At 42.0% G+C, this 13,546-nt stretch overlaps 1 protein-coding gene across 15 annotated transcripts in view; it reads right to left on the bottom strand.

The window, feature by feature from the left end:
* TRIM2 (tripartite motif containing 2) overlaps nucleotides 1-13,546 on the bottom strand; it is a 127,700-nt gene that overhangs the window by 36,206 nt on the left and 77,948 nt on the right. For all 15 annotated transcript variants that reach the window (XR_012158601.1, XR_012158602.1, XM_073341388.1 and 12 more), the window contains 3 exons: nucleotides 11,591-11,742; nucleotides 8,842-9,022; nucleotides 6,384-7,107 (listed from right to left, as the gene is read on the bottom strand). Coding sequence is in view for 13 of the 15 variants with exons in the window: in XM_073341388.1 (XP_073197489.1) it covers nucleotides 6,384-7,107; nucleotides 8,842-9,022; nucleotides 11,591-11,742 (1,057 nt within the window). In the remaining 2 variants the exon portion in view is untranslated. The remainder of the gene's footprint in view (nucleotides 1-6,383; nucleotides 7,108-8,841; nucleotides 9,023-11,590; nucleotides 11,743-13,546) is intronic.

The raw sequence follows: 13,546 nt of genomic DNA, 5'->3' as shown, positions 1-13,546 counted from the left end.
TATGGTTCTCCAATAGAGCTGTATGAACCTTTGGCTGCAAAAGTCAGAACGCTGCTAAACCTGCAAACTCAACCCAGGATTGTCGAAGGGTTTACATGAACCTTTTCCCTCTCAATGAATTCAAGAATTGGATATATGGTTTTATTAAAAACCATGAAAAACTTCTTTTCAGTCACAACTAGCCAAAATTCAGAATTTTCAAATGAGTCTGGAAGTTGAAAAATCTTAGAATAATGGGGCTGTAGGTCAAAATAGCAGGTAAAACTTCACATATGCTCATTAATTAAGGGCATTCGAAGTGCACACTGATATTGAAGTTGTGGTTGCAAGACCATTCAGTCAGTACTTATGCGGTTTTGGAGCTCTCTAATGGACTGTGCACATGTAGTACACAGTACATAGTCCAGTGGCCAGCAAGGCAACTACTTCTCCATAGATTTTTTTAATCTGGAAGAGCTATTCTGTTAAATAAATAGATATGCATTCGCCACAGAATGGGAGGAAGTGACCCATGTATCCCATTGGGTGAAAACTCCAGTGTCAGTAGACAAAGCTTCAAGTTCTAAATTTATTTTTTCAAGCAGTCAAAACAAAAACATCACATTATGTTGTTTCTGTTATAACAGAATGAAGCTGTGCTTCAACTTTCAAAATACATTTGGACTTGTTTTATAAGTGAGGCTTGCAGTATACAGACAGGGCTGTGAAAAATTGGGACTGTCCCATGAATTGTAATCCAACCCGATATCAGGTTCATGGTACAAGCTGCTCACTTGAACCAAGATATGCTGCAGTGCTAACAGAAACTACAGGTAGAAATAATATCAATATATATCCAGATCTCTTAATTATTTTCAAGGTTATTATTATTTTCATCTATTTTAGTATTTTTAAAAATATATTACTTTAAAAACTTATCTGACACTGTAGAAAATGAATTATTTTAAGGATGGGCCAAATTCTTCCCTGGGTAAACTGAATGAATCTGGCCTTTGCTCTGTGTGCATGTGAGCGAACACACATGAGCGACAGAGAAACCAGTGCTCATGAAGGAGGTCAGATTGACAGACATGGTAACAGAGGTCCCCTGTTCATTCTTAGAACTGGCACATCTCAAATGAAAGCTTGCACAGCTGCTCTTATGTAGCTGCACTGTTAGGCTAGGCCTCAACACTGACCTGTGTGTCTTGTGTACTCTAGGAAAGTTAGGACACAGTTTGCCACTAGTGTAGCTGCAACAGTGGGAAACGTCTGTTTTTTAAGCTTACTGTGAGTAGGGCTAGATGACTGTGTTAAAAATGCCTGAGACATGTCTACTCTAACCCCTCCGTTGTTGCTATCACCAATGGAATTGCATTGGTGGACCCAGCCCAGATGAAAAAAAAAAAAAAAAAAGGTTTAATCTCCACAGCTTTTTTCAATGACCAGTCTCCCTGATGAGACTAGCAGCAAGAGTTGCGTTTATGCTGCATATGGTAGTATTTTTTGTGAGAAGGATACGTGCCCACTAGAAACTGGAGAATGTTCAACAGGAACTAAATGCATTTCACTTAGGCCACCAAACAGTCATCAGGATACAAAGTCTGGCCACTACTGAAGTGGGCTGAATTTGAACCTGTGACCTAAATGTGAAGGGCTCTATATCTTGTTTCCAATTTTCTGAGACTGCACGCCCCATAAAAAGAAATGTTATTGCCAATAAAACTGAGCACCATCCTCTCCTTGAAGAGACTCATTAATATATATTGAATCTGTAATATTCACAGGGTCATTTATTTCACAATGCAATACACTGATCTGCTTCTTCTGGTGATCCTCTGTGCAGCTTCCTCCAATACGCACTTTACTCCTCTCCATTCTACTTTAAATATCTCCCCTCCAAAATAGATTGTTGGGTCCATTTTCAAAAAGAGAATGTTAATTTTAACCTAGATACTATGATAATGAATTATGTAATCAAACGGATATGGCTAATCATATGCACAAAGAAACCAGTTGTGATTGTATGCCTATCGCAATTCTTAATGTATTGTGGTCTTTAACATTTGTTCAATCACTCTCTTCAGTGACTGGCAAAGCCAGCATATTGTCCTGTTAGCAAATTCCATACATGAACCTCTGTAGACCTGATTTTTTAAATATTGTAATCTTGCTCATTTTTTCCCCTCCCCAAGTCCTAGGGAAATTTATAGATTTAATATTTAGTTACCTTGTATTATTTTAAGATACAGTAAAATAAAGTATAGGCCTTTTTAGTTAATGAGTTGTTATATTCACAGGCACAAACTATATTAAAAAAGAATTAAGACAGAGTAATTGTAAATGAGACCGAGATGTTGTATTTATTTCCAAAACAAGCACTATAAGCCCAGGAATTTAGAGATAAGGTTAAACTAAAATAAATAGCCCAAATATGTTAAGGTATGGAAATGTACAGTTAAGACATCCAAACAACTTTAACTCTGCCCTGTAGTGACATCATGCAATAGCTGTATATGATTAAGGCATTTAGCTTTTGTAGTCCCAGATTAGTTAAAAAAATTTAAAGACACATAGGATTCTTTTCTTTCCGCCACTGACCATGTGAAAAATTTTAACAAAGATGTTTAATCTGAGACCATACATGTAATCACGTAGTTATTGCGGTGTCACTATAGCAAGGTTACGTAATAGTTAAGATTTTAACCTACTTTATCCAAAGTCACTGATATACATTCTCAACCAGAGTCCCATTTTAACAGTTTTTGTCTTGACATTTCCCCTTTTAACAAAATATTAACATTTTCATACAATAATAAACAAGAAAACCAAAGAGAATATTACTATATGCTATTTCTAATGTTCTGAAGAGATGTAATATTAATTTAAATTTAAATTTTGCGGGCCAAATTCAGCAGTACCCTCTGGGTGCTTACACTGTTCTGGAGCAGCATGAAACAGCCACAGTGTACACATTAATTTTCTCCTCCTTCCAGAGTTTTCTCTTCTCTCCTCACCCTATATTCTCCTGCTCATATACCCCAGTTTTCGCTTCCCTCTGGCATCCCATTTTCCCGGCTCATACATAAGATAGTTTCTACTGCCCTATATTTCCCTAGAGACACACACATCACATTTCCCCCTCGAATCTAAAGCTTTTGTCCTTTCTGCAGAACTGATGCAATAGCTAGTTTATGGGGGGAAGAAATTAGGGTTAATGATCATTTTTTTGCCATTTTTCATAGCTTGAAGTTAATCTGGTAAGTAGAGGCTGAAGAATAAAGTCTTCTATTCTAGAGAAACTCATGAAGAAAGACTTGTCCTCCCAAAAGGATTACCATATCTCATTGTATACAGTGGAACAGGGGCCACAGACTGACTTCAGTTAATATGTCCTCCTTCAAAATAACCACTACCTTCCATTGTTCTTGGGAGGGGAGGGGGAAGAGGAGAGAGTTAAGCTTCCTGCAGAGAACATGGTAGCCTCCTTTGGTGTCAGGAGGTGGAAAGGAACATTGTGAGGAGAAGGCAAGTTGAGGCTTTGGCTAGATAGTTACTGTACTGACCCAAAAAAGAGTGATCGTGGTTAAACAAAGTAAAAGAAGAAGTGAGAGGCAAAAAGGCATCCTTTAAAAAGTGGAAGATAAATCCTAATGAGGAAAATAGAAAAAAAAAAGAGCATAAACTCTGGCAAATGAAGTATAAAAATATAATTAGAAAGACCAAAAAAGAATTTGAAGAACAGCTAGCCAAAGACTCCAAAAGTAATAGCAAAAAAATTTTCAAATATATCAGAAGCAGAAAGCCTGCTAAACAGCCAGGTAGGCCACTGGACAATCGAGATGCTAAAGGAGCACTCAAAGATAAGGCCATTGCAGAGAAACAAAAATGAATTCTTTGCATCAGTCTTCATTGTTGAGGATGTGAGGGAGATTCCCAAACCTGAGCTATTCTTTTGGGGTGACAGATCTGAGGAACCGTCCCAAATTGAGGTGTCATTAGAGGTGGTTTTGGAACAAATTGATCAACTAAACAGTAATAAGTCTCCAGGACCTGATGGTATTCACCCAAGAATTCTGAAGGAATTCAAATGTGAAATTGCAGGACTACTAACTGTTGTCTGTAACCTATCATTTAAATCAGCTTCTGCACCAAATGACTGGAGGATAGCTAATGTGACGTCAATTTTTAAAAAGGGCTCCAGAGGTGACCCTGGCAACTACAGGCCAGTAAGCCTAACTTCAGTACTGGGCAAATTGGTTGAAACTATCGTAAAGAACAAAATTGACTGACACATAGATGAACATAATTTGTTGGGAAATAGTCAACATGGTTTTTGTAAATGGAAATCATCCCTCACCAATCTACTAGAATTCTTTGCGGGGATCAACAAGCATGCAGACAAAGGAGATCCAGTGGATATAGTGTATTTAGATTTTCAGAAAGCTTTTGGCAAAGTCCCTCACAAAAAGGCTCTTAAGCAAAATAAGCAGTCATGGGATAAGTGGGAAAGTTCTCTCATGGATTGGTAACTGGTTAAAAGATAGGAAACAAAAAGGGTAGGAATAAAATGGTCAGTTTTCAGAATGGAGAGAGGTAAATAGTGGTGTCCCCCAGGGATCAGTACTGGGCCCAGTCCTATTTAACATACTGTATGCATAAACAATCTGGAAAAAGGAGTAAACAGTGAGGTGGCAACATTTGCAGACGATATAAAACTACTCAAGATAGGTAAGTCCCAGGCAGACTGCGAAGAGCTACAAAAGGATCTCTCAAAACTGCGTGACTGGGCAACAAAATGGCAGATGAAATTCAATGTTGATAAATGCAAAGTAATGCACATTGGAAAACATATTCCCAACTACACATATAAAATGATTGGGTCTAAATTAGCTGTCACCACTCAAGAAAGATCTTGGAGTCATAGTGGATAGTTCTCTGAAATCATCCATTGTGTGTGCAGCGGCAGTTAAAAAAGCAACAGAATGTTGGAAATCATCAAGAAAGAAAATATCATATTGCCTCTATATAAATCCATGGTATGCCCACACCTCGAATACTGCATGCAGATATGGTCGCCCCATCTCAAAAAAAGATACATTGGAATTGGAAAAGGTTCAGAAAAGGGCAACAAAAATGATTAGGGGTATAGAACAGCCTCCATATGAGGAGAGATTAATAAGACTGGGACTTTTCAGCTTGGAAAAGAGGCAACTAAAGGGGGATATGATAGAGGTCTATAAAATCACGAGCGGTATAGAGAAAGTAAATAAGGAAGTGTTATTTACTCCTTCTCATAAATACAAGAACAAGGGGCCACCAAATGAAATTAATAAGTCGCAGGTTTAAAACAAACAAAGTATTTTGTCACGCAATACCCTGTCAACCTCTGGAACTCCTTGCCAGAGGGTGTTGTGAAGGACAATACTATAATAAGGTTCAAAAGGGAGCTAGATAGATTCATGGAAGATAGGTCCATCAATGGCTATTAGCCAGGATGAGCAGGAATGGTGTTCCTAGCCTCTGTTTGCCAGAAGCTGTGATTGGGTGACAAGGCATGGATCACTTGATGATAACCTGTCTGTTCATTCCCCAAAGGGAATTGCCATTGACCACTGGCAGAGGACAGGATAGTGGGCTTGATGGACCTTTGGACTGACCCAGTGTGGCCATTCTAATGTCTTTTGAGAAGGACATGTAAACTGAAAGCAGTATTTAGATTCAGCTCTATTGAGAACAATAGGAGATAGAAGCCATTTTGAAAGAGGGGAATTATTCTTCAAATTCCCTGATAAAGAAGATGCTACTCAGTCCTGTTTTAAGGAGAACTTGGAAGAAACAGATTTTTTAAAGATATTAGGTGCCAGTGGGAGTTAGGCACTGGGATAACTCAAAAAAATCTGGCCCTAAGTGTTTTATCATGTAGGATATAATCTCCTGCCTTTAAACCTCTACTCCCACTTACATCAATTAAGACTCCCCCCACCCCCACCCCACTAAACTTCAGATTATTATTTTGGTATCTGTTAAATGTACTGTTCACCTCACAGGACACAAGAGCCTATAAATTAAGTTCTAAACCCAACAGTAAATATTAGTCACAGGAGAATTTCTATCCTTTCACTTTCTTCTCTCTCCAGTTGTCACAGAGACAAACACATTGGGTAGGAATTCCAAGAACAAAGCTGGGTTTTTTCCCCTTTAGGGACACATGGAATGAAGTCCCATGTAACTCCTCATTTATTGTTCTAACAACTTCAAAAGCCTAGACCTGACCAGCATTAAATTTCACTTGTGTGTTGACAATTTAAAACTAGCTTTTTACCCAGTTTTCCTAAAGTGTCCTTAATTACAATTTGAATGCCATGACCCTAGTACCAATAGATAGAAGATACTTTCCTTACCCACTCTGAAGATCAAGTCATCTTCAATGGGATTCTCTTTTCTTTTGCCAGTGCTGTACATACTAGCTGGTCTTTTCACAGCTTTTTGCTTCACATGGCCACTGCCAGGAGACTTAACACGCCTCTTAACTCCTTCGGTAGTAGGGGACACATCTGCTGATCTGATCACTTTAAGTTTAAATGGACTGCCCCTGATATGCTGATCATAAAGTCTCAGAGAGAGAGTAAAGTCCCCTTCTTTCTGAACAGTATACAAAAATTCGTAAGTGCCGTTTTTATTATCAAGTATTTCTCCATCCGCCACACTCCCATCAGGTGTGCTCAGTTCAGCAGTGAGGTAAGCACTCCCAGATTTACAGAGCTCCCCATCTTTGTCCTTTGTTGTTATGGTAACTGACATAGGCTGCCCAATCACAGTTTGCCTCAGCCCCTCACCTGTGGCAACTGTTTCAGATGCTATGGCATTAGTGGTTAAAATGGTACCCAGGTTGTGAATGGATTTCTTCAGTCCTTCTGTTTCTACTATGAAGTCTAGCTGGTCATTTTCACGGGGCTGCAGTGGGAAGTCCTGGTCAGCCAGCTCATTCAGCTTGTCACTCATTTGCTTCTTAACCAGTAAAACTTCAGTTTCAGTGCCATGGTTGAGTGCTTGGGCTGTAAAGTTGCTGCAACTCTTAATACTCTCCTGTCCTTCAAGCAGGGTATTCAGCTGTGTCTGAAGGACCTGAAAGTAACATGAAACAGCTGGTTCAAGTCATGTCAGGATGAGATTGTGTGACATCAAGCTGGAATTGCAAACTCATAGCTATGCAAACCCTTAAAGCACAACCTATTGTGTCATATACGTTAAACGCTTCAACTTTTTTAAAAGTGCTGTGTCAATTCCTTGGAACCCACCAGTAAGCTATGGCAAGATTTGTGGAGCACTAGGACTCAGTTTGGTGTGGACCTCCTAATGTGAAACCCTGAAGCACTGGCTTCAGAGGTCCACCAGTAGCAGCATGTAAATATTATCGCTCCATCTGCCTCACCACTCAATGTGCTGGTAGAGCTTCCATCCCTCTGTCTGAGAACAATCACAGATTGGCCACGTTGTTAAACAATGAGCTCTGCACACAGAAATCCTGGTGTTTTGGAGTCACCAGATATTCCCCTATTTACATGGGAGGCTGCAGCAAGTTTCCCCAGAGTTCCTCTTCTCCCACATTTAGAGTGGGGAGAAACAGCTCTGGAGACCCCAAGAAGCATGGTTGTCGGGGGCAGGAGTCTCAGAATAGCTGAATGGAGAAAGTGACCCTCAACCAAGAGAGGAGAGAAAGGAAAGAGAGTCTCCCTATCACAGAGGTGGACGAACTTCAGCCTGGGGGGCGCATCTTCAGATGTTTTAATCAGGCCCTCAAGTTCCCGCCAGGGAGCAGGGGCTGGGGCTTGCCCTGCTCCAGTGCTCCAGCCAGGGGCTCGCTCCGTGCAGCTCCTGGAAGCAGTGGCATGTCCCTCCTCCAGCTCCTATGTGTAGGGGCAGCTGAGGGCTCTGCACGCTGCCCCGGCCACAAGTGCCGCTCCTGCAGTTCCCATTGGCTAGGAACCACAGACAATGGGAGCTGCAGGGGCAGTGTCTGTGGACGGGGCAGCATGCCAAGCTGCCTGCCTGCACCTCCACGTAAGAGCTGGAGGGGGAACATGCCGCTGCTTCTAGGAGCTGCGGTAAGTGCCACCTAGAGCCTGCACCCCTGACTTCATCCTGTGCCCCACCCCCCCGTCCCAGCCCTGATCCCCCTCGGTCCCCACCCAGAGCACCTCCTGCACTCTCAACCCCACATCCCCAGCTCCACCCCAGAGCCTCTACCCCCAGCCAGAGCCGTAACCCCACCCCCACCCACCCCTCTGCCCCAGCCCGGAACCCCCTCCTGCACCCTGAATTCCTTATTTCTGTCCCCACCCCAGAGCCCTCACCCCCACCCTCAATTTTTTGAGCATTCATGGCCCGCCATACAATTTCCATACCCAGATGTGGCCCTTGGGCCAAAAAGTTTGCCCACCGCTGCTCTATCAGGAACCAGGGAGGGAAGTCTATTCCCCAGTTTTCAGCAGCCAGGAAGGTCGCGGGTAATAGGACAGTGGGAAGAGTTGTTGGGGGGGGGCAGGGACAGTAGCCTGAAATTTTGGTGGATTTTAAGTAGCCACTTCATACTTAGGTTACAACAGAGTATCCATTATACACTCAATTTTAGCCCTTACTCTAAAATCCACAAAAAAAAAGTCATATGAACCTCAGAACTGGTAAAGTGAGGTCTGGAAACAAGGTACATACATACATATACACACACCATATCCAGTGTCTCCTGTCCTTCTTTCAGGATAGTTGGACAATAATTTGACCTGTTGGCATCATGCACCCGTTATAAGAACTGGCTTATTAAATTAATAACTGTCACTGGGAAAAGAACACATCTCTTACTTTGTGTTTAAGGCCATAATTCACTTCCAGTTCCATAAGCAACACACTCTTTCGCACATTTAAAGTCTTCTGTAGTTCATCAAAAGTGGAATGAATGTCATCTACAATGCTAGCCTTTTGGTTGGCTAACTGATGTATGATTTCAGATATGAAGTGAAGTGCAGAATCTATCTCTGGAAGTCTGTGGAAGAAATAAATTACAATGACTGGCATCTCAAAAGACATTGTCTTGTCCCTTGTTCCTAAAATCCTGTGATGAAAAATACTGCCTTTAAAAACCACATGGGAATGGGATTGTTTCAGCAACAGAATTGTACTCCTTTTATTACAGTTAGGATTGATTGCCAATTTGGGTTGGATGTATGACTGAGGTTTCATCACATGACATTAAAGATTCATCTTTAATTCCTGGAGACTCCAGGACAATCCTGGAAAGTTGGCAACCCCTCATATAGTGCAGTCGTTTAACCTTTTTAAAACAAAACCAAAGATCGATAATGCACCAATGACATTGTAGGGCCAAAATCCTCTCTGGTGGAACTCCATTGAAACTGATGGAGTTCCACCAGGGGGACTTTGGCTGTCTATCCTTAATTCATGCTTCTGTAGGGGAGTTGGAACTTTCCCACATCTTTCTCTCTTTCCCAAAAAGTTCTAATATATTTTTCAAGATCAAGTATCATTCACGTGTTCTGTGTTGAAATACTTATGCCAAATATTTTTCTCCCCAGCATTCTACACCCCTTCCTTGGAAGGTATGTACCCTTAGGGTGCATAAACAGGACCCAGCCTCTAACATGCAAACGATAGCTAGGGTTTTTTTTATCCTCTTCTCTGTAATACAGTAGAACCTCAGAATTACAAACACCTCAGGAATGAAGGTTGTTCATAACTCTGAAATGTTCGTAACTATGAACAAAATGTTGTGGTTGTTCTTTCAATATTCAGTTGTAATACAGCTTTGAAACTCTACTGTGCTGAAGAAAAAATGCTGCTTTTAACCATATTAATTTAAATGAAACAAGCACAGTAACAGTTTCCTCACCTTGTCAAATCTTTTTAAACTTTCCCTTTTTTTTTTTTTTTTAAAAAATAGAGTAGTTTACATTTCACACAGCACTATACTGTATTTTATTTTATTTTGGGGGGGGGGCGGAGAGGGGGGGCGGTCTCTGCTGCTGTCTGATTGGGTACTTCTGGTTCCAAACAAGGTATGTGTTTGACCAGTCAGTTTGTAACTCTGGCATTTGTAACTGTGAGGTTCTACTGTTTGGAGTGCATCATAGTCATTAATAGATTTTATCCTCACAACCAACCACATCTCTGTGAGGCAGGGAAGTATTACTCCCTGTGGTGAGGGTCCCCGCTGCCCCAGAGTGAGACGAGCCCCTCCGGTCATCAGAGTGGGCGGAGCCAGGAAGCTCTGAGTCTGCCCCACAGAGGATCAGGCGTGGCGCAGGAAGTATAAAGGCACAACCCCAGAACTCACTGAGAGAGCAGCCACTGGGGAGACCAGACGCCTCTGGCCTACCTCCCGGTTGGGAAGCCGCAGCGACCTGCGGTGGACCCAAGGGCTGGCCGGACCTGCCCCACGCCAGCTACCCGGAGGAGTGGCTGAGCCTGCACCAGGCCAGCTATCCCGAGGAACCCATGGTGCTGGACCCCCCTGAGGATACCACCCTGACCCAAGTACCTCAAGAGGGGGAGTCTGGAAGTAGCCTGGGGACAGCCGACCCTAGTCTGGCTACGACACTACCAGAACCCATGTCCGTGTGTTGCAGCCAGGATCCCCACTGATGCAGCAGCGGGTCTTCTGCTGCTGCTAGGGCCCCGGGCTGGGATGCAGTGGAGTGGGTAGGCCTGTGTCCCCGCTGCCACCCAACTCATGGGTGGCAGTCTCTCCCTCTCCCAGGCCTTCGGACCCAGGGCCTGGACTCACTGTGGATAAACTGTTCTTGCTCATCCCCTGCCTGAGGGCCTGAGCATCTGACTCACCATTGCCCCGCCCTGACCTAGGGCCTATCTGTGTTGTTTCTACCTTCACAAAGGCCACAGAGGAAGACTCCTGTGGCTAATTCCCTGCTAGACCTCTTCCTGAACTTAGTGAGACATGTGTGTCCCCGCTGCCCGAGAGAGGCAAGCCCCGGCTAGCCTCTGTACACTCCTGTTTTACAGGTGAAGGATTGATGCATAGTTGCCCACTGTAACAAAGGAAGTATGTAGTTACACTGGGAACTGAACACACTTCTCTTGAGTCGCAGGTCAATGCCCTACCCATAAGACTCAGACTCTTTCCATCTTCCCTAAGAACTGGGACTTTTAAAAGTATTTTTTTCTTACAATCTTAGTTCAACTAAATGAGTAACACACCATACAACTGAGCAGGAATGTTATATTTCATCTCTCCTCAAGGGATCCAGGACTGGAACAGTGAGGTAAACGTTCAGAGCTGTATATAGAAGCTTGTATAAGCAGCTTCCTACTCTGTGACCAGGGGAATCAAGTGTATTTGGTCCCTCACCTTCATGATGACCAAGTTCATTTAAAAAAATTGCTAAAATATTGTATATTCAAAAGTGTTAATCAAAACCACATTGTAAAGGAAAACAAGTCAGGGGACCATGTTGGATGATCTAACAGTTCCACAAGGGGCAGTGGGAACTGATTTAGACAGCAGTTTCACTAATAGCAAGACCAATCACCTAATGCACAGCAGCATGGCAAGGTTGAGCCAGAATAACTTGTGTACCTTTTGTTGACAGCATCCAACTGGACCTGTAATGAAGCCTTGTGTTGTTCTACCACATCCTTGAGAGGTACAGTGGGGTGTTCTGCATGTTCTCCCTCTGTACATTCCCGGCACATGGCTGTCTCACAAGATTGGCAGTAAAATTCCATCACCTGGTGCAAGAGAGTGCAGTTCTAAATTTAACATTGCAGCAACAACACCACTTGCAGCATCTCTTAGGCTACAGGAAGGATGTTATGAATATATTATCAAAATCCTGAGACTACAGCCTGGCACAAAGCATACGTGTTTAAGAAAGTGGTAGTTTTAAAATTTGTGATACTCCTTAAAAGCGGATATTTCCATTGATTTATTTCAAACTACCAAATGCAACTGCTTTAAATGAATTTAGTAAGAAACATCAAATCAGCAGCCCTGGAAACTGAATACCAATACAGCAGCAGCTAGCCTTAACACTCTCCTGACACTGTGTAACAATAGATAACAATACCTCCATTCAGCGATGGAATGAACCACCACTGAAAACCAGGTCACTTTAGTCTTGGTGCTAATTCATCCATAGCCTCTTTGTGGAGACTGCCAAGCAGGGTTTTTCATGATGTCGCAACATGAACTGGAGACTGATCACCAAACATGACCTTCATTTACTACTGACCTGGATCATATCTGAGCCAATGACCAAAAGGGGAAAAAGCCCTAAAACCCTCCAATCCCCTAAAAACATTATAATCTCAGGTGGGGATCTGATCAAAGTAGTGATCTACATTTATAAAGGGAAAGAGAACGTTTCAACTTGTTACACTGCCAATGCAATGTTTACATTCTATTTAGAGACAAAACTGATTGTTACATTTGCTAGGTCATGCAGCAGAAGCTGTATATATTCACAAACGGACAACAAACAGATAAGTCCTATGTTCAAAACCTGTAGGTTAGTTGAAACGATATACCATCCTCACTCACTTTCTGTGTGTAAGTGGGTGTTTTTTCCAGCTGGAAAAGTACAAGGAATGTCAGATTTATTAAAGAATATAAAGAAACTCATAGAATGTGCATTAAAGGGAGAAGCTGGCGGCACATTCGTGAATTCCAAATAAACAGAGTGTCAGTTTCACATGTAATTAGGCCCACGTTTTTGGCACTCAGAACTCTTAAACAGAGCCATCTGCACAGAGTATGTTGACACCAAAAAGTTTGAGAGAGGAAGAGTGAGTCAGCTATTTTCACATGAGCCAAGAAAGTTCTATAGGAGTTGCACAAAGTAACTAGCAAGACCAAGAAGGTCCTGAGAATTAATGAGGTAAAAGAAGAAAGATTTTTATTTGCTAAGAGAATTAGTCAGTATTTTCCTCTAATAAACTTCTCTTGTCTCCACTCCCAAGATGTGGACAACACAGATGACAAGGGTTTATTTATTTGTTGGTAGCTCATGGAAACTATTTTACAGAAAAGAGAAGACAAAAGAGTAGCTGGAGAAGAGAGCATCAGGAAGAGTATAAAAGCAGGGGAAAAATATTTACAAATTAAGGCCCAGTCATGCAAACCTGAAAGGTGGTGAGCACCATCAGCCCCCACCAAATTCACTGGGAATTCATGGTGCTCAGCACCTTACAGGATGAGGCCCTTTGAATCACGATTGTGTTTCTTCATGCACAGAGAGCTGCCGTTTTACAGATAAAAATCAGCAAGACGTTTAGTCTCAAGATGACAGTAGGATTAAGAAATGTAACTCCAGACTTTAAGGCTTGACAAAGGCTGGAGACATTCATGGTTGTAAAGTATACTGAAATTAACAACAATGAAGAAAAATAAATATCAGACTTTAGACAACTCAAAGTCTTTGCCACATGGCCATGCTCTTCATTTCCTTTGCCTTATTCTACATCACTGTCAAGATGTTGTTAACTCTCTGTTCCTTACTTATTTGACGATTATATTTAAAAGACTTTACAAAAA

Source organism: Lepidochelys kempii, chromosome 4 (genome assembly GCF_965140265.1).
Source record: "Lepidochelys kempii isolate rLepKem1 chromosome 4, rLepKem1.hap2, whole genome shotgun sequence".
Taxonomy (NCBI): domain Eukaryota; kingdom Metazoa; phylum Chordata; order Testudines; family Cheloniidae; genus Lepidochelys; species Lepidochelys kempii.
The sequence above is the reverse complement of the archived record's forward strand: the minus strand, read 5'-3'. Positions and strand labels throughout refer to the sequence as shown.